Source organism: Ailuropoda melanoleuca, chromosome 4 (assembly GCF_002007445.2).
Source record: "Ailuropoda melanoleuca isolate Jingjing chromosome 4, ASM200744v2, whole genome shotgun sequence".
NCBI lineage: Eukaryota > Metazoa > Chordata > Mammalia > Carnivora > Ursidae > Ailuropoda > Ailuropoda melanoleuca.
In genome coordinates, this window is record NC_048221.1 from 33,439,313 (window position 1) to 33,462,973 (window position 23,661).

Consider the following 23,661-nt stretch of genomic DNA (forward strand, 5'->3'; position numbering starts at 1 on the left):
CAGGGTTTCAGTAACGATCCCTGGCTCAGGGTCAGGGCACCCTCCAATATTTCTTCAAAGGAAATATCAGACTATTTAGTATCTCAACTCCTCCAGTTGAGCAAAACTATTTGGTATCTCAACTCCTCCTCCAGGAGCAAAAAGGAAAGCATCTTGAATCCCTCTATACTGTTTATGAGCTCTTAAAAGCGGAACAGGTGTTCTTGTTCTCTGGGTGTTCAAGAAAAGCAAGGTAAGAGTGGGAGTTAGAGATCCTGAGCAGCCGTTGTAACAAGACCAAATTAATCTGTAGAAACCAGAGCACTCGGCCAAGACGATGCTATTTCAATTGGGTGTCACAGGTGACTCATCAGAGATGGCTTGCTTTTGGGCCTCCAGATATTTTACTTCAGGGTGGAGTGTCAGATTTCCTTCGCATTTTTGGACAACAGCCCTCTTGTCCATTTCCAATTTTTTTCTGGTTTCACAGCCCTCACGCAGAGGTCGTTTTCATACCGGAAGCTAGTCACTGGTGAGAGGTTTAGGGAATGAAGAACAAGGTAAAAAAAATAAATAAATAAAGAGCCGGGGCCCTGGAGAGAGGCCTAAAATGGGGAAATTTGCACTTCAAGAGCTTTCCCTACCCCAGCCCCTCAGAATGACAGCTCTCCTCAGCCAGAAGACTACCTCTCCCGGCAGGCACTGCGCGCCCCACAGACACAGGCTGGCGCGTTCCCAGCTCTCCACCTCCGCCACAACCAGCCAATAAGAATCACCGGCGTGGGCCTCCGCCCTACTCGGACCACGCGGGAGCGGGGGCAATAAAACTACACTTCCCGAAAAGCCTTGCGCACATCGTGGCCAATCGGAACACGGAACTCGGAGGCTAGGGGCGGAGCCGGATGCATAGGCCACCCCATTGGCCAGGTGTAGCTTAGAAGAGCCGGAACCCGGGAGCGAGACAAGCGAAATGACATTTCCTCTTTAAATAGCTGGAGCCGGGGCCCCGTCGAGAAATGGCCGCGTCGGCAGGTGGGTCTGGTGGTGGCTGGGGAGGTGTGTTGCGGGGTAGGTGGGCCGGGGTCCAGCTCAGGCTGCGAGCTGAGGAGGTGGCGATGAAGACGCCAGAGAGAAGGATGGGGAGGTGGAGAGGGATGAGGGGAGGGAGGATGGATGGCGTGGAGGGCGGTGGGCGGTCCGGCCGGGCAGCGATGGGGAGGCCGGGTACCCGCCGCCACTTCGACCAGTTCAGCAGGAGGTTGAGGGGGCACTGGAGGCCGCCATCCATCGAGCTTCCCTCGTGAGGCTTCTGCCCTCCGCTCTCGGCTGGGACGTTCTGGCTCTCGGCGGAGTCGCCGCAGACACGGCGCCGGTTCAGCCAGCACAGTTCCTCCGCGAGCACTGGGCATCGGGCTCGCCGGGCTCCCGGAGGAGCAGGCTGGTGTTTGAACTTGCATCGCAGCTCTCGCTCTCTCTCTCTCCCCCAGATCTCACCCCGCGGTCCCATTTGGTGGCGTATATATACATACATGTATTTTTGTAGGCGGGGGTCGGGGTGGGGGGAAGCGTGAACGCCGTAACTGGCTCCGAACTTCTTGTGGTTGTACGATTTTTCTCCTAGATTTAAGCAAGTCTTCCCCAACGCCGAATGGGATTCCATCTTCAGACACAGCCAACGATGCCATGGACCCCTTCCATGCGTGCAGTATTCTTAAGCAACTCAAAACAATGTACGATGAAGGACAGTTGACAGACATTGTAGTGGAAGTGGATCACGGGAAAACATTTTCCTGTCATAGAAACGTTCTTGCTGCAATCAGCCCTTACTTCAGGTATGATGGTGGCAGAAACTTCTGTTGATATCCTCACCGCGTTCCTTTTATCCCTCAGTGTTGCCCACTTGATTATAAAACGGAGATGAGACAATTAAATGAAACCAATGAGTTTGTTTCCTGAAAATAAATAACAGGCCCTATTTTATTGAGTCCTTGTTTTTCACTTGACCGATTCTTCTAGAATTCAGGTCGTTGGTTTTTAAGTTAGTGACTGTATTTTTGTTTGTTTCAGGTAAATTAACAACAAAATCTAGACTTGTGCTGCTCAGTCATTGTTTTAAATAAAATTAAAAATTCTGTTCTTCAGGCCAACTAACCACGTTTAAAGTGCCCAGTAGCCACATGCAGGTAGTGGTTGCCAGTTGTACAGCCCAGATATAGAGCATTTCCATCACTGAAAGTTTTAGTGGACAGTGCTGATCTAGAATTTGTTCCAAAAATTTATCTATGAGGCGTAGTTCTCCGGTGCATGTATCTCTTGGACTTTAAAACGAAATAGTACGTTCTTTAGAAAACAAATTACCATTCAGTAGATTGTTTTAATGCCATGGGGGTAAAAGCAATGAATTAAAAATGAAAGAATGTATCTTAGGCTCCAGACTAATGATTATTTCCATGATTTCCAGAAGTGTTTTTAAATTTTATTTTCATTACATGCTTCTTTGTGCTTGAAAACGTTGAAACAGTAAGATTTCAAAACTTGGGTTTAACAAAGGATTTCATACTTTGAGATCACTGATAAAGATAATTTCTTACTTGAGTTTAACTTCTTTTGTTTCAAGTGCTCACTTTTTTAAGACTTTCAGTGTTCAAAAATGGTGCCTGAATGACAGTGAGATAATCTCAACTAAACTCTAAAGGTGTGGTTTTTTTTTTTTTTTTTTTTTTGAAGGTGCTTACCTTTATAGGGCATATAGCAGTGTAATGTTCCAGACAGTAGTTTCTGATTCCTCTTTCTCAGAATACTGGGTTAAATATAGTCACTTCAGTCTGATGCTTATGATGTAACCATTTAGACTTGCCTAGGGATAGGTCATTGGACTGTTAAGTATTAACCATCACAAGGGAGTGAGCTGGAAGGAAAAAAAGAAGAAACCCATATACACAGAAGGTATGAAGTTTGGCCTGGTAACGGAAATTGCTATTGGGATTTGCTTATCCAGACTATCCATTAGATATGGTTAGTTCATCTGTGCATTTAAATATACGTCATGATTACTACTTACCAAATTCTGGGCTAAGCTTACTTTACATATATTGCTTTATATATCTTAACTATCCTGTCTCTGCATAGTTTACACAGTTTTCACATTTTACATGTGAAAAACTGGGGTTTGGGGATGTTAAATGACCTGCCTAAATCGTCTAACTACTAAGTGGCAGAGGCTGGATTTGATTCCAGAATCAGACTTCTTGGTCACTATTACGACTTTTAACGAACAAGAGTAGGCCCCCTTTAAAGCTGCCTTTGAGAAGTTTCTATTGTATATTAGATTTGAATAGTTAAAAAAAATTGAAATTTGAAAGTGAAAATGTCTGTATCTTACTGAAATTTTATACTCTGGCATGTAATTAAAGTTAGTTTGAAGACTCAGACAAATCACTTTAAAAGAAGTATGCTACCGTAAATTTCCTTAATTACACGAAATTAAGGAAATGCTTGGAAAACTTCCTAAGCATAAGATACATGAATTCAGATGGAGGTATTTGGCTAGGAAACTCAAGGATTAGGTTCTTATCTCTTGCTAGGGGTTTTTGTACAGAAGTTTCTTGGCACTGGTGCTGTTCCTTATGTGAGATCTAGGAAGACATAATTAATAGTTTCTAAGTCTTGCATCACTGGTGGAAAAAAATAAAAATAGCTTGAAATCTGGCATGGCTGTTTCATGATCCCAGTGACTTGTCAGAATTAAAATCTGCATGATTACTGGAAACTTTCTGCTCCTCAGGATTTTGTGTGAGGACGTGTTCTGTCTTTATGGAGCATTTACAGAAAGGTCCTGTTAGAACAGAGGAGAACTCATCAAGTGTCACACTACTCCTGTGTGTGAGGCCAGCCTATTCAAGTCAGTAGAGTTCCCATGATGAAGGGGTATGTGGTAATGTTCTCCTTTGGGAGTTAATCTTTGCCTAATGAAGGGCTTTATTTTTCTTTTTAATTGGTAGCTGTATAGCTGAGTTTTTCAGCACCTGAAATGGAAAACCAGCTCATACACTGGGAGATGAAGTTTTCAATTATGAAAAAAAGTCTGTGTGATATTAAGCTTAAAATTTATGTTGTAGAAGTCAAAGTTGGACTCAGAGATGGTTCATCCAGGCAGCAAGCTGGATCCTTGTACCCATGTGTATCCCCAGTGTTTCTCATTGTATTTGAAAATTAACTGTTTTAGGATATATATACATATATATATTTTGTAACCTAGCACTTCAAAATGAGAGGGGTCTGCATCTTTATAAACAACTTTATCACCAATGTTAGGTTTCTTCAACACTCATCTACTAAACACCCTAGGGCAAACAACCCTTTTCCCAAAAGGCTTTTTAAAGAATTTTGATTTGATTTTTGTATTTAATTTTAAGAGCAGCCTAGAAAGAAGCCTTAAAGGAGGGGAAAAAGGCAAATGATGTATATAAATGACTAATACTAAAATACAGTTCCAGGCTTTTGGCTACTTAATGTTTTGGCAAACAAAGTCCCATAAATGCACAGATATTTTAAATTAGAAATAAGTAAGTAAGTAAATAAATAAATAAACTTGCTTTCAAAAACAGAAGCTTGGGATTTTCAAAACCAGTATCTCCAAAGCATCAATTAATTCTTAAACTCTTTTAAGAAGTATGCATTCTATTACCCCTACTATGATCTTTATTTATATTCAGATATACATAGGAAATATGGAAGCTTTGAGAAAATTGAGTATATTTCTTTAAGCAAAGGTTTTCAAAATGTCCAAGAGAAAGTGATGTTCTTTATATTACTTATAACAGTTAAGGAAGCATTCAAAAGGTAATAGGTTTAAAAGGAAGTAGGTAGAGAATATGAACTTCTGAATAACATCTTGTTTTTCTGAGATGAAATTTTTAAAGATATATTTCAGGGACCAGTTGTCTTGTACATTTCCATTGGGACGTGAAAAGTTTAATCAGACAGTCTATATGTGCTCATGTATCATACTGACCACCTTATAGGTATTGTTAAATTTTCTGATTGGTCTAGTGAGTTAATATCTCAAGTCTCTAAGGCAACTTAACCAGAAGCCTGGATAGGTTCTCCAAGGAAAATAAGGTGTCCTGTAATATTCCGCCATCTTTCAGTGTGCTTTAATTAGGTATACTCTCTTTTTCTCAGAGTTGGCATAAAGTGGACATGATTTGATGAGTACTGGGTGTTATACCAACTGATGAATTATTGAACTCTACATCTGAAACTAATGATGTACTTATATGTTGGCTATTTGAATTTCAATTAAAAAATGAAAAAAAGTGGCCTGGCCCTGAGAATAGAATTTTTGAGTTTAGCCAGATTAAATCCTTACACTAGATGATCAGCTTTCACTCCCCTTCAGAATATCAGGAAACATATTAGGAAGTATTTTTTAGTCTCCAAGGTTATCTTCGTGGTGACTGTATACTTTAAAAAATTTATCACAATAATTTTTATTTGGAGTGCACATATACTATTAACCACTCTTTCTTTCCTAGATCCATGTTCACTAGCGGCCTTACAGAAAGTACTCAAAAAGAAGTTCGAATAGTTGGCGTTGAAGCTGAATCAATGGATTTAGTGTTGAACTATGCCTACACCTCCAGAGTGGTTCTGACAGAGGCCAATGTTCAAGCCTTGTTCACTGCAGCTAGCATTTTCCAGATTCCTTCCATCCAAGACCAATGTGCTAAGTACATGATCAGTCATTTGGACCCACAGAATTCTATTGGGGTCTTCATCTTTGCTGATCATTATGGTCATCAGGAACTTGGAGATCGATCAAAAGAATACATTCGTAAAAAGTTTCTGTGTGTCACCAAAGAACAGGAGTTTCTCCAGTTGACAAAAGACCAACTGATAAGTATCCTAGACAGTGATGATTTAAACGTAGACCGAGAAGAGCATGTTTATGAAAGCATCGTAAGGTGGTTTGAACATGAACAGAACGAAAGAGAAGTGCACCTTCCAGAAATTTTTGCCAAATGCATTCGTTTTCCACTGATGGAAGATGCCTTTATAGAGAAAATTCCACCTCAGTTTGCACAGGCTATAGCCAAAAGCTATGTAGAAAAGGGCCCATCCAATACCAATGGCTGCACACAGAGACTTGGAATGACTGCATCTGAAATGATCATATGTTTTGATGCTGCCCACAAACACTCAGGAAAGAAGCAAACAGTGCCTTGTCTAGATATAGTCACAGGAAGAGTGTTTAAACTATGCAAACCACCAAATGATCTAAGAGAAGTTGGGATTCTTGTATCACCAGATAATGACATTTACATTGCAGGAGGGTACCGGCCCAGCAGCAGTGAGGTCTCCATCGACCATAAGGCAGAAAATGATTTCTGGATGTATGACCATTCCACCAATAGGTGGCTTTCCAAACCTCCCTTGCTGCGAGCCAGAATAGGCTGCAAACTGGTGTATTGCTGTGGTAAGATGTATGCAATTGGAGGTCGTGTTTATGAAGGTGACGGGAGAAACTCACTAAAATCCGTGGAGTGCTACGACAGCAGAGAGAATTGCTGGACGAGCGTGTGCGCAATGCCTGTTGCAATGGAGTTTCACAATGCTGTGGAGTACAAAGAGAAGATCTATGTTTTACAGGGTAGGTGCCTGACTGGTTTATTCTCCAGGAGAGGGGAGCAGGTCAAACATGCTTTACTGATACTAAAACAGATGTTTGTTCTTAGTTGAGGACTCCTCTGGCTTTCTTTTTTTTTTTTTTTTTAAGATTTTATTTATTTATTTGATAGAGATAGAGACAGCCAGCGAGAGAGGGAACACAAGCAGGGGGTAGGAGAGGAAGAAGCAGGCTCATAGCGGAGGAACCTGATGTGGGGCTCAATCCCATAACGCTGGGATCACGCCCTGAGCCGAAGGCAGACGCTTAACTGCTGTGCCACCCAGGCGCCCTTCCTCTGGCTTTCTTATCATAAACTGTTTGTTGCGACAGTCTGTTCTTTAAAGGATGTATAAAGGCAATAAACTTTTGAATCAAAAAAGGCAGGCATCTTTAAGTTACTAAGATGATTCTGTAAGTTTTTTATGTTCTCACTGTGTTTTGACATCATGTGGGATAAGTATTTTTGAAAACATAATTTAGTGAATACGAGTTCAGCGTTTTGGGAAGACGTTCAGAACCATTTTTAAGAATCCAAGCTTGATGCAGGACTGTTTTGCTCTTCAGTAATACATAATCAAGAGAGGCAGCAGCCTCTTTTTATGGAACTCCCTGGATTAGTTTAGAAGAGAAAAAGAACAAAGAATTGTGCAATAAGCCTTATGATTGCAAAGGTTATGAAACTTAATTATAAAAAGTTTGAAATTACAGGCTTTAGCTTTTAATTTCACTGCAGCATACAATACCTTCCATAATATATTTTCAAGTTTTTTCCACTGAGAAGCTTTGAGATGTTACCTTTTTCTTTACATTTGCTATTGTAAGAGGGACTGTCTAATATATTTAGCTTTCAAAAAAATTTTTTTAAACTACTGAAGGATAGTATTCTGGCAAAGATCATGTAGTAGGAGTAGAAAGAAGGACCAAGTAAGTATAAATAAGATATTTGATCCAAGGTTCTAATTAGCGATAACTAATGTTTTCCCTGTGTTTTGTTTCTTAAGCGTTTTGGTTGCTTGAATGTTGAAAACAGTGATGATAATACCAACATCCTATTCCTCTTCTGGTTTTCCTAATTGCTCATATATGTTTTCCTCACCCTATTACTTTAATAAAACAAGAAAAAAGGGGTGATTTTGTGTAAATACACATGATTTTTTAGCTCTTACACCTTTTAAAAGAATATGTTCTTTGCTCTCGTCTTTTATTTGACTAGAAATGCCTGAACCCATTTGTTTAAATTTCAATATCAAGTTAATTCTCCAAAAGAAGTATCACTATCTAGTACCTTATGTTAGTTAAATAGAAGCATGGGCGTGATTGTTTGTAGGTCTTGCTGAATAATGAAATATAAGACTGGGTGTATAATCTGTCCAGTGTGGTTGGATAGCTTATATCATTCAATATGATGATGCTTTCTCTACATATATTTTGGTCTTGCTGGCTAACCAGTTGATAGAATTAATTAAAAGACTTCCAATTGGAAGGTAAAGCGTATGTATTAATGTAAACACTAAAGCAAAGTTAACAATGAATTAATTGAATTTCAGGGCTGGAATGAACATTGCTTAATCTGAGGTTATATTTTATGTAAGAGGAATCTGAGGCTCTAAAAGTTTTCCTTTTCTTTCTTTCTTTCTTTTTTTTTTTAAAGATTTTATTTCTTTGAGAGAGAGACAGAGATAACAAGAGAGAGCAGGAGCTGGGAGGAGAGGGTTCAGAAGCAGGCTCCCTGCTGAGCAGCGGGGCTCAGGGCTACATCCCAGGACCCTGGGATCATGACCTGAAGGCAGAGGCTTAATCGACTGAGCCACCCAGGCGCCCTCCCAACGTTTTCTTAATCGCTTATCTGGTTTAAGTTATTAAGGGGACTTTAGATTTTAAAAATTAACTTTTTTGTGTGAGTCATCTTTCTATAAGAAACCTGTCGAGAGGTAGTACGTGTTAGAAACTTTTATTTTCTATTGTCTTTTTAAGAATCCTGTTAAAAGTCAATGAGGGAAGGTGATATGCAACCAAAAGCTGGTGGGTTTAACAAGCTCTTCTAAGAAAATGTCAAATTATAGTGTCACTATTACTAAGTAGGCAGTTAAGTTTGTAGATAAGAGTAAATCGAGTTCAAAACAGTTTTGAGGGGGAAGCTCAATTTAGAAGTAGGTATTTCTAATGTAAGCAAAGCCTCTTTATATAAATAAAGTTGATATAAATAGTCAGAGGCTTATGCTGTACTATATGTGGCTAGTGGGGTACCATTAGTCTGTTCATAAAAGATCCAGATTTTTAAATCAAGGATTTTATGCAAATGTTATAACTAGCGAAATTCTTGTTAATCTTCACTGGTTTAATTCTTTCGGACATTTTTATATGGGCTGTCTGACTCAGCAACCCCTTTTATCATCAAAATAGAATTGGAGGTGACCCAAAGTCAACTCCATGAACTGTGTGTTTCTATCATATTAAAGCCATGTTTTCCCCTCTTGAGTATTTGTCTTTGCAATATTGCAGCACTGAAGTAAACATATTAATGGCCCACTGACATAAATCCGAACAATTCCATGTGCTATCTTCTTTTTTTTTTTAAAGATTTTATTTATTTATTCGACAGAGAGAGAGAGACAGCCAGCGAAAGAGGGAACACAAGCAGGGGGAGTGGGAGAGGAAGAAGCAGGCTCATAGCGGAAGAGCCTGATGTGGGGCTCGATCCCAGATCGCTGGGATCATGCCCTGAGCTGAAGGCAGACGCTTAACTGCTGCGCCACCCAGGCGCCCCTATGTGCTATCTTCTAACTAAATAATTAGCACATAAATGTGTAGTGGCTTATTCAGGATGAAGCTATGTGCATACTTTGATCTTACTGGCTAACCATTAGTGATAATGCTTTTTTAGAGCTGGCTTAAAATAACTTTTCTGAAGTATGCAAGTTTATGGAATAAGTGGAGCCAAGCTCTCAACTATTATTCTGCCTTCAAGCCAGAGTAACTCCTTATACCTCCCTATTACAAACCCCCCAATTCAGGTTGACTATAATACTATGTGTTATGTTCTGCCATGGAATGAAGAAATTTTAAGCTATTTTATACTGTATAATGTATCTCTGGAGACTATACAAGAAATATTTTAGAAAATGAAATATTTGAAAAATTACGCTTTTCAACATATAACCAAAAAGAGACATGTAAATGTATATATTCTTGTTTTTCTTTCCTTCTTCTTCTTCTTTTTCTTTCTTTCTTTTTTTTTTTTTTTTAGGAGAATTTTTCCTCTTCTATGAGCCTCAAAAAGACTACTGGGGTTTTTTAACCCCCATGACTGTGCCTAGAATCCAGGGCTTAGCAGCTGTATACAAGGACTCTATCTACTACATAGCTGGAACCTGTGGAAATCATCAACGTATGTTTACTGTAGAAGCCTATGATATTGAGCTAAATAAATGGACTCGGAAGAAGGACTTTCCGTGTGATGAGTCCATAAATCCATACCTTAAACTGGTACTTTTCCAGAATAAACTGCATTTATTTGTTCGAGCTACTCAAGTGACCGTTGAAGAACATGTCTTCAGAACCAGCAGGAAAAATTCCCTTTACCAATATGATGACATCACTGACCAATGGATGAAAGTGTACGAGACCCCAGACAGGCTCTGGGACCTTGGCCGGCATTTTGAATGTGCTGTTGCTAAACTCTATCCTCAGTGTCTTCAGAAAGTACTTTAATGAGTAGCAGGCCTTAGTGAGCTCACTGGCATCTTGTGCTTCGGGAAGCTTAGTCTTTCAGTGATGCAAGAAGTGCTGTCAGTATTTAAGAAGCTGAAAGAGTTTGTACATGGCAATGGGTGCTCTTAAAGATTACGGTGTAGGGAGGGATTTCTTTTCATCCTTGTGATGTTTTCATTTCATTAAGCAAAAGGTAACAAAGTGCAATTATCAGCATTTGTTTTTTCTGGTATAAAAGTAATCATTTTCATTCTAGAATTTTGTGATAATCCGTCACTGAGATACCAGATGAATCAACAACTATGCACTCTTATAAGAGCAGTTAGGGTATTATGGTTAGAGACATCCAAACTAGTTTGATGTGACTTTTTATTTTAAATACGGGTAAAAATTTGAGGCAATATCACTAGGACTTTAGCTGTGACCTCTCCAACACAGAGAAGCACTAACTTAGATCCTCATTCTCTCTCTATATATATTTGTGTACTGTTTTCAAGTGTACTGAGATTTAAGTGTGTTTTTAGCGTAGGTTGAAGGAAAAAAAAAATCTGAGAAAGAGCTTTTAGTCTGATTGTTTCATATTTCCCATGTAACTTTAAGTTAAGCTAAAGTTTTAAAGTAGCAGGTTTTTTTTTTTTTTTTGCTGATAACTTTTTCAAGTGCTCACACTGTCTCATTATTTACAAATCCCGAAAAGGGTTGAAATTCACAGGTGGCTGGTGCTAGTATAAGGGAATTCATTTGTCTAGCTAGATAGGTTTAAATTGGCTGAGCCTGTGCGTACCTTTCAAGTTGGTATGCTGGTTTCGCGGCATAGTACTTTACCTGTTGAACTTCTGTGATTTCACAAGATTCTCTGCTTACATGATAGCAAGATCTCTAACTGGATTCAGTTTTAGAATAATGAGAACATGACACTAAGTTTGCACTAACACGGGCCATTTTGTTGCCCTACCTCCTTTTCCATCCTCCCCCTGTCCCTTCATTATCGGTACAGTGAAAGGTAACTTATTTCTCTTCTGCACGGAGCATAATGTGAAGTTTTATACCTGCTTTTACAATTTTGTTTTCTAGAAACCTAAAACTCCTGCAGTGGTCTAATTTAATGGCTTTTAAGTTACATACGACCATTAAAACCTCACTTTTGTTTTGTTTTGTTTTTTTGTTTTCTCATTTTTGCAATTAACAGTAATGTATATTTTTACATTGAAAACCTTGTTTTAGCTGAAGGTGATTGAGAAGGACAGGGTGAGTGAGTAGAAACATAGCATTGTGGGTACTAAATCACTTTTCATACTGAATGGATGAATTTCTAACAATCAGTTAGTAATAGTAACATAAAGGACAAACCAACTTATTTGTAATACCTAAGGCAGATATTTGGATCAGTAACTTGTTTTTTTACTATGCCTGAAATAATTGATAAAGGATATAGGGATAGCCCAGAGTCTGTCCTCAAGTAGAACATTTGATTCTCTTGAAGAAAACAAACTGGCATGGTTTGTATTCAAAACTCTTGCACAAATTGTAATGTGATACTGTGAAACAAATTTAAAACATTGCCTCTTTGCATCACATACCTCGTTTTTCAGAAACTTTCCAAACTGCTTGTCCTTGACCTCTACAAGTAAGGAACGTTTTCTGAAGCAGAATTTAAAGTGGACAGCATTTATAGAATTAACATTTTAAAATCTAGTCTTAGGAAGTTGGATATGTGGTTTCTTGTTGGCCTTGATAGTATGTCTATAATCTCTTTATAAACTTTGTCAACCACCTGTTTTTTCCCTCTAGTTTTTCTTCTGCTTTTCTTTATCTACGTGCTGTTGTGGGGCTTTTGCTGTGAGCGTTTTGAAGCATCTTTCCAGTGTTGCATTGCGGAGGGGAGGAGGAAACAAAACTAAGTTTTGCAAGAGATGTTCATGTAATTTATTTTTGAGAGCTTTGTTGAATATCTAAGATTTCCTGCCACTTTTTGACAATCTTCTGTATTTATTTAGAAACATGCGTTACTTGAAAACATGACATAGAATAGTGGGTAACAATTCACACGTGCCGCGTGATCTGCAGGAGTACAACACGCTGTGGTTAATTCTGCAGGTTGATTCTGTTCATCTGCACAACAGTTGATCCTCTGCTATAACCATTTATATTGGGGGTGTGATCTAAGTATAGTGTGTCAAAGCCAACGTTTAGAATTTGCTATGGGGGTAGAATATATATTGAATTTTGTACGAAGAACTATTTGTTTAAATTATATAACTGGGTTCTTTTGCCACTTTTAAAATGATTTCAGAAGAGGTCCTAGAGAGCTAAGATTAGTAATTTGTGTGGGTATATATGTTTAGATATTTAAGGTACATTTGCATAGTATGATGAGAATATAAGTAAAAGGCACAATGGGGACTACAGAATTAAAATATAGGCTAACATATGCCAGTCCCACTTGAACTTTGTTTTTGCATTTGAAGAATGTATGTAGCACTTTCCTACATATTTTTTACACATTGAAAACTGGACTTGGTATAACTATGTTATAGGAAAGTAGAAACTGTATTCTTTATTTTCCATCCTCGTTTTCTGTTATCCTAAAAGTTGATGCTTAAGCATCAGGCTGATTTCACTGGTGCATGACGAGAAGTGGGTGTGCTCTGTAAGGAATTAGATTCCCTATATGAAGCAGTTTCAAATGGCATTCAATGTTCAGTGCTCAGGTATGGAGTAAGTACTGTAGTCCTTTGGGGGCAAATGTGTAGATATTTTTAAACATTTTGCCATAATTGCACAATTTTTTGCATTTTTACCTGATGGCATTGTTTCTTATAATAAAATCTTTTCTCATTAAAAACTTCCACTGTTGTAACTTGACCTCTGACTAGTGAGTTCCACAGAATTAAAAGTTGGTGAAAAACATGAAATACCTTCTGTCTTAGTGGCATGGAATAAGATTTTAATCTATCAAATATTTGGCCTCTGGTACAAAATGAACCAGTTAATATCACCTTACATAATGCCCTTTAAATTCTAAAGCAAGCTTGCTTATATCAGTAATTCCTTTGTTTGCTTTGCTTTGGCCTAGAGTTTTCTTATTCCACTCCTCTCTCACACTTCCCATCCAATCTGTGAGAAAATCCTGTCCCCTCTTTCTTCCAAATACACCTAGACTCTGACCACGTACCACTGTGCACCCCCATCACTGGAGTCTAAACTAGCCTACCTTGGCTGCCTTCTTCACCCTTGACTGGTTGTAATCTATTCCTTTCACCACACAGTAGCCAGAGTGATCCTGTTAAAACATCAGTCAGATGCCATCCCTCTTCTCAAACCAGAGCAGAAGGAGATGGCTTCCCATTTCCTCTGGTATGAGAGCCAGACTCCTTCCTTATAAGATCTACACGTCACAACCCCACCTCTTGGACCTCACCTACCATTCCATCAGCTCACTCTATTCCAGCCCCACGGCCTACCGTCCCTAAAGCATGCCAAGTCCTTCCAACATCACTGCCTTTGTCTTTGCTGTGTCTTTTGCCAAGGAAGCCCCAACAACCCACTTACTTTACTCGAGCCTCTATTGAAATTCCAGACAGGACTTCCCTGATCACCTTATGAAACAGAACACCCCCCTTCCAACTCCACTCTTAAACACACCACCCGTCTTTCTTGCTTTATTTTTCACCTATCTTCCCCTATTGAAATGTAAGCTCCATGAAGGCAAGGGATTGGTTCTATTCACTATGCATCTCAGATCTCTAGCATATACTAGGCAGTCAATAAATGTTTGTGAAAAGAATTGAATTTTCCGTTAAATCTTAGAAAACCCTGAGAGGTGGTAGGACCTGTAGGATCAAGTCTATTTTATCAGATAGGAAACAAAGACGAAGTCAATTGCTGAAGGTCATCTAACTCAAGGGGCTCATCTGGGATCAGAACGAAGATTTCCACTTTCACCCTAGTCTAGTTCCTACACGTTCCATTAGTTCCAAACAAAACAGAGAAAAAGTGTAGATGCTTCTTTAGGGCAACACGATTATCCCCCAACACTCTTACTTAAAAAATCTGGAATTTTTACCGCGATTGATTCTGTGAGGAAATGCGTGAGGTAGGAAAATACCTTCCCTTTGTCACCCCACCTGAATGCCCCATCTTTATATCCTTCTGCTAGTATACTCCACTCAAGGTGGAGAAAAACAAGAAGAAAAGGCTTGGGAAATACTGAGTTAGAGTACTGTTATTTTGGTTCTTAACTTAAAATGACTTGCCATTTTAAAATCTTGGTTGTATGCCTGTGTTTTTTTTATTGAAAAACTATTTGCAAATACAAAAATTAAAAGTGGTCTAGTATCTCTAACTTCAGAGCAATGCTGTAAATAACAACTGCTTAGTCTTTTTGAAGTGAAACGTGGCATTTTATATAATGGGTTTAAGTGGGGGGAAAAGTAGATTTTCCCTTCATTTTATGCTTCTAAGATATACTGAAACTTCTTGACTTGGAACTTTGGTAGACAGAGCTCAAGTGGTTTTCAATAGTAAATATGAAGAGGTGGTATTAACTACTACCAGTTCTAGTAAGTATCAAGTATTAATTCTTGTTCTCCACACTTCATTTTGACTACCTGTATCTCTCTGGTAGAAGATCCCAGACCTAGAAAGTTGGGTACCTGGCTCATGGGTCTGCTGGTTCTCCTTTCTCTTTTGGTAACCGGCTTTAGTCCAGACACTGTGTGAATACGTAAGGAAGCTACTCTACACATTTGGACAGGTGAACCAATATGGCTGCCATTTCAGAGAAAGGGAAAAGTACAGCCACAAGGTAAACATTTAGAGATTTAAATTGCTATGCCATACAGGCAAAATTTTAATCCATGAAAGGGTGAAGTGTATTATGACTGCTGAGTGGGGCACAGTCCAGTATGACTAGGTAACCATGAAACAATATTTATTTCCACTTCTTTTCAATCATGTATTTTTTTTAAAGATTTTATTTACTTTAGAGAGAGAGAGTGGGGGAGGGCGGGGGGAGAGGAGCAGAGGGAGAGGAATAAGTAGACTCTATGCTGAGTGTGGAGCTTGATGCAGGGCTTGATCCCATGACCCTGAGGTCATGACCTGAGCCAAAACCAAGAGTCAGACCCTCAACCGACTGAGCCACCCAGGCGTCCCATAATCATGTATTTTAAAACATTGATATGGGACAAAATATGCAATAAACTTCTCACTAGCCACCCACCTTTATTATTCAAACTCTCACGCTCAAGAACCCTGCTATCAGGTTTTTGGGATCATTGAGATGACAATCCATGGTCCCCCCTACTTTTTCCACTATCCATCAGCTCCTACTGGGGACCTTTCCTGAACTTAGCCAAGGTCAGTTCCATGGTTCATTCGGAATAATGTTATTTTACTTTTCCTCAGTCACTGTGCCTCTCTTTACTACTGCCATACTTGCCTGACAAAACCCCAGCCCTGAATGATCCCAGCTGTGAGCCTTCTCTGTGCCTGGTCCTGAGCGGCAGAGATATCCCATGGTCATGCGGATGTACCTGTGATACACCTCCCATGGGTTCTCAACATGGTGTGGCAATTGTTGCCTTTTCTTAAACTGCTGGGTTTTTTTTTTTAATCCCCCTTAGCTCTTTAATTTTGTTCATGATATTTTAAGAAGACAGGAGTCATTATATAGGCACTCCCCCATCTCCCCGCCATCTACCTGAATTTTCTCTGCTCTTCCTCTTAACAAAGGAGGAAGGGTACTGTTTCTACCTGTGGTTGCTTGTGCTCCAGCTCCCATGCACTCTCCCCTCAAGGCCTTGGTTCCCTTATTATTCCTTCTCCTGAATCATCCAACATTCCCTCTTGCTTGGCTCATTTTACTAATACAAAATTAAATTCCACATATGAGTGAAATCATATGGTATTGGTCTTTCTCTGACTGACTTATTTCACTTAGCATAATGCTCTCTAGTTCCATTCACGTCATTGCAAATACCAAGATTTCGTTCTTTTTGATGGCTGAGAAATTTGTGTGTATGTGTGTGTATATATATATATAATATATATATATATATATATATATGCCAGCTCTTCTTTATCCATTCATTAGTCAATAGACATTTGGGCTCTTTCCATAGTTTCACTGTTGTTGATAATGCTGCTATAAACATTGGGGTGCAGATATCCCTTTGAATCTGTATTTTTGTATCCTTTGTGTAGATATCTGGTAGTGCAATTGCTGGGTCATAGGATAGTTCAATTTTTAACATTTCTTTGCATTCCTGCCAACACCTGTTGTATCTTGTGTTGTTAATTTTAGCAATTCTGACAGTTGTGTGGGGGTATCTCATAGTGGTTTTGATTTGTGTTTCCCTGTTGATGAATGATGTTGAGCATCTTTTCATGTGTCTGTTGGCCATCTGGATTGGGGCACCTTGTTTTGAAAATTCTCCTCTTACTGGTCTCTTAATTATCCTGCTTTACTGTTTCCTTCTCTCCCTGGGTTCTCTTCTCTTTTCTCTTCTTGTCTCTTCTCTTCTGACCTCATGTATTTCTATGGTATAAAATGCCATTTGCATACTGATGACTTCCGAATTTGTATTTTCAAACCATACTTCTATTCTTGGCTCCACACTCCTATCCAACTGCCTACTAAACAGCTCCTTTTGGGTTGGTAGAGACATCTCAAACTTAACATCTTTGAATTCTCCATTTCCATCATTCCCTGCATCTACTCAAGCCATCAAACAGGTCCTGAAAGCTCTAGCCACAAAATGCAATTTATGTTTCTCCACTCCTCTCCATTTTCACTACTTCCACCTATATTGAAGCCAGTCTTCCACTGCCAGGACTATAGCAACAGCACCACAACAATTCCTACTTCAACTTATATCCACATTCTCAGTAATACATCTCCAGCACAAGAGCCACGGTGATCCTAACAAATGGTATCATGTTTCTGCCAAGTGTAGAACACAGCAATTGCTTTCTATCACGTGCTACATAAATGGCCCCTTGGTTACTTCTCCAACCTTGCCCAGTATCATTTTCTGCCCTTGCTACCCATTCTGTAGATATACTGGCTGTGGCAGACCTTGTGGGTGCTCCTCCCATATACTCTTGGCACTCACTCTTCCTATGCATATTGATCTTTATGGCTTCCAATTGCAACTACTTGCAATTCTTCCTGGCTTCTGGACCTTGCTTGGTCCACTGTAAGGAAGGCTGGAAGTGCCAGAGAGTTAACACCCCTGAGGACTAAACTTCAGTTAGTTCCTGATGGGACTCAATTGATCAAATCCTAGCTTCTTTCTACAGGTGGGATAAGTGAGGCATGTTCTATACTATCTCTTAGTGTTTCCCAGTGTAAATGAATCCTAGTAGCCCATAATAGTAACCTGCTTGATAACCACACCTCCCCTGTTTCACTTTCCTACTCTCCTCCTAATGCCTCTTGGGACATCCCAACTCCCCTCAATGAACTACTGGCACTCAAATCCGTGTACACTCAAATCCTCGGTCAGGATTGGTTTCTGCAAAAGCCCAACCTCAGACACTGGCCACTTTTTCAATTTCTGAAGGTTCCTCCCTACATTATGAACTTTGTTCACACTGTTTCCTGTACTTGGAAATTTCTTCTCTTCACCTGTTCTTTGCATGACCATTTCATTCTCATATTTCAGGTCTCAAAAAAATCTTCCCTGATAATATTAACTAAAATAAATGGTTGGTCATGCTTGCTCACACCAGCCAAAGTGGTTTCCTTCCCTTAACTTCTTGTTTCTGTGTCCTCACTAAACAGTCAGTTCCATGAGGGCTGGGACCAGGTCTCCTTGTTATGCAATGGGTCCCCAGTACCTGGAAAAGTGTCTAGTACACAACAGGCTTTTTAAATAAATACACTTTTAATTTCAAAACAGTTTTAATTTACAGAAAACCTGCAAAGACAGTGCAATGAGTTCCCCTATTCCTCACGCTCAGTTTCCCCTATCATTCACACCTTCTATTAATGAGCCAATGTTGATTCATTATTATTAACTAAATACTATAATTTCAGAAATCTTTAGTTTTTATGTAATGTTCTCTTTATGTTTCAGGATCCCATCCAGCATGCATTTAGTTGTCATCCTCCATAGGATCCTCTTGGCTGTGACAGTTTCTCAGACTTTCCTTGTTTTTGATGACTTTGACAATTTTGATGAGTGCTTACTGGTCAGATGTTTTGTAGAATGTCCCTCAATTGGCATTTGTCTGATGTTTTTCTTATTTTTAGACTGGAGTTATGTATTCTGGGGAGGAATTTTCCACAGAGGAAAATTGCCATTCTATCACATCATCTCAAGTGTATGTCCTCTCAATATGACTTAGCGCTGTTCATGTTAACCTTGATCACCTGGCCGGGATAGTGTTTGTCGGTTTCTCCACTGTGAAGTTATCCCCCCGCCAACCCTATTCCATGCTGTACCCTTTGGTAGGAAGTCACTATGTGTAGCCCACACTTAAGGAGTGAAGAGTTACTGTCCATCACCTGGAGGTGGGGCGTCTACATAAATTATTTGGGATTCTTCTGCATAGATTTGTCTCTTCTCCCTAATCTATTTATTTATCCAATCACTTCTATCAGTATGAACTCATGAATATTTATTTAATACTTTGGATTATAATCCACTACAACTTTACTTTCCCTTGGTAGCTCAAACTGTTACAGCTTTGGACACTGGGAGCTCCTCAGTTGGTGCTTGTGCACCTCTGACATACTCCCATCAGTGTGAATGGTTTTGGTTTGTTGTTGTTTTTTTTTTTTTAATTGGGTGGGGGCAGTTTTCATTTCTGACCCTTCAAGATGCTCCAGGCTCACCTTGTATATTTCCTTCTTCAGCCCTAGAATCAGCCATTTTCCCAAGAAGCTCTAGTTGTTTTTATTGGAGACCTGGGCATTAAGTGTGTTTATTGGTACTGGGATGTCATTGTTTCTAGACCCTTGCAGCTGACTAGATAAGGAAATTAGGATGTTTTGTACTTTACCCTGACTGCCACCATCCACCATCCATTTACTTAATTGTTCCATTCTAGTATACACATATAGTGCTGTCAGAATTGTTAACCCACACTCCTGGGGGAAGTTACTTTATCAGTTAGAGTACAGTGCTTATGTACAATCCCTTTGCCTTTAAACTTACAGACTCCGCTCATTTCCCGAGTTATTCAGGTCAGTATCTGTTTCTTCCATTTACTTTAGTGAGGTTGCTTTACACATTTTTAATAATTTATATGATAATATTTTTCTTCTTTAGCCTGTGAAATGGTGGATTAGATTCATTGATTTTCAAATGTTGAACTAGCCTTATATACCTGGAATAAATCCCACTTGATTCTGATGCATTTTTTTATGCATTGTTGGATTTGATTTGCTTATATTTTGTTGAGAATTTTTGAGTCTATGCTAATGAGAATATCAGTCAGTAGTTTTCCTTTCTTGCAATGTCTTAATCTGGGGTTTGAGATTAGGGTAATGCTGGTGTCTTAGTAAGAATTAGGAAGTTTTTCCTTTTATTCCATTTTCTGGAAGAGATCATGGAAATTTCGTATAATTTCTACCTTAAATGTGTTGTAGAATTTACAGGTAAAACCATCTGGACTTGATACTTAATTTTTATAAAAGTTATTAATTACTAACTCAATTTCTTTAATAGCTATAGAGCTCTTAACCTATTAGAGTTATTTTAAACTCCCAATCAGACAATTCCAAAATCTGACATATCTAAGTTTTGTCCTGATGCATGATTTTTCTCTTCAGAATCTTTTTTTCTTGCATATATATAATCATGTCATAATTATTCACTGAAAGTCAGACATGATGAATCAGATAATAAGAACAAAGATAAATAGAACTTTAGTGTGAGGATTTATGTTCATATGGCTAGGAGTTGGACTTTTTAAAACGATTGCTGTACTTATGGTGTTAGAGGCATCAAATTGCTCTAGCACTGTTGTTTCTCTCCCCTCTTACCTTTGGTCTTCTCTAAGTACTTTGACTCAGAGAGAGTCTGTGTCTTGCAGCTCTTTCAGCTATAATGAATCCATTCTATTATACAGAAGTTTGTTGGTGTGGTTGTATGGTATGGGAGAAAGAGAATAGTATAAAGTCTTCCAATTAAATCTCAGTCTTTGAGTAGGCTTGTGTCATAGTGCTGTGACCTTCACAGGTGTTTCTCTGGTGGCATAGCTTTTTGCTTCCCCTTGCACCATCCATCCTTCCCCACTGTAGCATTCCCCATCTGTTTCCTTAAAGCCCTGACCCCTACTGACTGTGTAGATTCCTTTTTCCCTTAGGTGAGACAGGAATGCCAACTCTTCCTCCAGCTTTTAGCAAGCTCTGTCAAAGTATTTTTTCCCTCAAGAGGCCTTTGCTATGGAAAAGGCTCTGGGTACCTTTCACAATTACTACCCCTCCCCACTAGGTCATCTTTCTCAGATCTTTGCCATGAGACTTTGGTGGGGTGATTTTAGGTAGGGGACCATCTGAGATGACAGTCCTCAGGACTTCTTCATTCTCATGCTAGTCCACGCTCAGCCTTTGGTAATTCATCAGAATTACCATTTAAGTGTTCTTAACAATTTATGGCTCTTGGGACTTTTGGGCCAGGTAAGCAAATGTTGACTGCAACTGTCTGGATTCAGCTGTACTCCAGATTTCAGGATGACTGTTTACCAGGCAAACAATTTCTCTGGTGGGTCCAAGAAAAGTCACTGATTCTCTGTTTGAACAGCTTTATCTTGTAAGGTTGTAAGTGACAACTTCTAAGCTCTGCACATTCCAGTGCTGAGTGTGGAAGTCCCTATAATAAGCTTCTAATATATATCCGTTGACTGAATGAGTTATTCTTTACTTCCTACATAAATATTTTATGCCCTTTTTTCTATGTATGATATATTTCACAATAAGAAGTAAATGAAAAAGTCTTACTTTTTAAAACATGTTCATACACTTAATCATATTTAGGTATCTTTTGTTTGTAATTTACGTGATCATGGAATTATTTAACATGTAGTTCAGTGAATGGTGACTCTCAAGTACCTAATAACCGTGTCTTCTAGGACCAAATTAAAATTACGTGATACAATTTAATTAAAATCATCAATCTATTTTGAGATTTTTTTTATCGTACTACGAAAACTAATTGAACATTACAATGTAATCATTTTAAATTATCCTTATCATGTATATACAGAACATTTTGTATTGATTGTTTTGTTAGAAGTAAATGGGATTTAATAGATCCTTTTCTTCCTTTCTTTCCTTTTCCAGAAATATATGCACAACTGTATGATTTGGTTGGAAAAAAACTACACATAAATATTAACAAACAGAAAATGTTAATATATTTCCTAAGTATTTTTTGTTGGTCTGAAGAACAGGAATTATAGTGTTTTTGGTGTATATGGGAAGATTTCTGAACCTCTCAGAATTTCAGTTTTCTTGTATATGAACTAGGGTTAATAATATAATCCACTTTATAGAGCTTTTGTGAGGATTGGATAAGCATGACAGACTCTTACCACAGTGCCTGGCACATAATGAACACTTTATCAAGGTTCACTGTTGTTAGTATTATTAATAACTATAGTCTCTTAGATATACTTAAAACATAGCCTTAGTAGAACAAGATTTTCTTAACAGCTAATAGGACATATATGCAAAAGAGAAAGGATGCCCTTGCACTCTTGTTAATGACATTGTGCCCATAATCCCCATGTGAAAGCAATTGTCACAGTTTTCTGGTCACACAGTTCTCACTTTCCTTTCTGCACTGTGCATTTCTGAAGGACTGAACTTAAATAATATTCAAAGCAAGATAAAAATAAGGTTTTTTTGGTCGTTGTTTGTTTTTAAGACCTGTCCTTCTAGTGATAAGGATCTAACAGCGTTCAGGTCACATAGTTCAGTGTTTGAAACCTGTGATTCCAAAGATCCTTTAAGGATAAAGAGGTAAGGTCAAAACACCTCAAACCAACATTCAGATTAGGATGTTTGATACCTACCCATCCATAAGTCAGGCAGCCAAAGTGAAGTTTTAACAATCATATACTGGGAGAAACCTGTACAACACAGGACAGAATTTCCTTGTAATCAGGAAACATCTGGGATGGTGAGAAATCCCTGGATGCTCTCTGACAATTGGTCTAAGCTCATGAGTTAGGTCAAAGTGGGCAATGGAAATCAGGATTCTGGCTTCTACAGTGCTGGCTGTAGTTGAGTTTGAGTGAACTGGTACATTAGCTCAAGCAGACAATGAAGAATGAGGAGGAAAAGTAGTTAAGAACAAAATCTGAGAAATGCAGTTGGAGGGGCAGAAGAAAGGGGACCCATGAAGGAGTAGTTCTGCAGGAGAGAATATCAAGAACGAGATCCAGAGAGTGTAAGGGAAATGCAGGCTGAAAAGAGCTCCTGGATCTGGCAGTTTAAAGCTTGAAAATGACCGACCAGATTCAGCAGGGTGCTGGGGACAGAAATCACACTGCTGTGCATCGAGATGCAGGTTGAAGGTGTGAGTGCCTGCGAGTGGGCAAGGGCGTGGGCACTCCGCCCAGGAAGCCCAGAGGCAGGAAGATTCTGAGATGGGCAGGTCCTGGAGCCACCAAGTTAAAAAAAAAAAAAATCAGAATGCTCAGTACCTTTCCAATAAAAATAGGATATGAGAAATACCTGTGCAAAAAGTTATAACCTATCCTATTTCTAAACTGTGCCTGGTTGAGAGTTCTGCAGTACCCCTGTTCTCCCTAAAGTAATGCAAACTACGGAGATAAGGGACATGCAGAAACCTACAGGTAGGGTCTGGAATGATGGAAAAACAAATCCCTAGAAACAGAAGCAGAGTGAAAGACAACAAAGGGAAAATGACACACTTTTTGTGGCCTCTCACATGTATGCAAGAGCATGGTGTGAAATGGGAAGTTTTTGCATCTTCTTGCTAGTCTGCCCCATGGGTCGGATGAAATTCAACTGAGAGCCAAATCTGGTTCCCACTCCTGACCAAAACATCTGGTTTGTGATAAGTACTCGAAGATCCTGTGTTTTCTAAAGCATGCAGTGGGTGTGGTGATGGCAGGAGTCACTGGACGCAGAATGGATGAGCTAATCAGAGTATGTTATAACCGTGAAGGTGCCGAGGACCTGCGTCCTTTCATGGAGTAGTGTCGTAGCAGAGAGGTTAGGGAGATGGTGCCCACCACCTAGACCCGGCCCCCCATCCTGCCCGGAGTCCTGGATTTCATTCATGGTTTCTAGATCTCAACACCAGGTTGTACCGCAC

The 23,661-nt window shown here is 39.2% G+C and overlaps 1 protein-coding gene across 1 annotated transcript; it reads left to right on the forward strand.

Annotated features, from left to right (window-relative positions):
• Positions 1 to 922: 922 nt before the first annotated feature.
• KBTBD8 (kelch repeat and BTB domain containing 8) lies at positions 923 to 15,354 on the forward strand. The gene is made up of 4 exons (XM_002928005.4): positions 923 to 1,011; positions 1,601 to 1,811; positions 5,517 to 6,631; positions 9,897 to 15,354. The coding sequence occupies exons 1-4, from the start codon at positions 996 to 998 to the stop codon at positions 10,358 to 10,360; spliced, it is 1,806 nt and encodes a 601-aa protein (XP_002928051.1). The 5' UTR covers positions 923 to 995; the 3' UTR covers positions 10,361 to 15,354.
• The last annotated feature ends 8,307 nt before the right edge of the window (positions 15,355 to 23,661 follow it).

Coding starts and splice junctions, on each gene's coding strand:
- KBTBD8 (XM_002928005.4), top strand. Junction 1,812..5,516: donor GCAATCAGCCCTTACTTCAG/GTATGATGGTGG, acceptor TTTCTTTCCTAG/ATCCATGTTCACTAGCGGCC. Junction 6,632..9,896: donor GAAGATCTATGTTTTACAGG/GTAGGTGCCTGA, acceptor TTTTTTTTTTAG/GAGAATTTTTCCTCTTCTAT.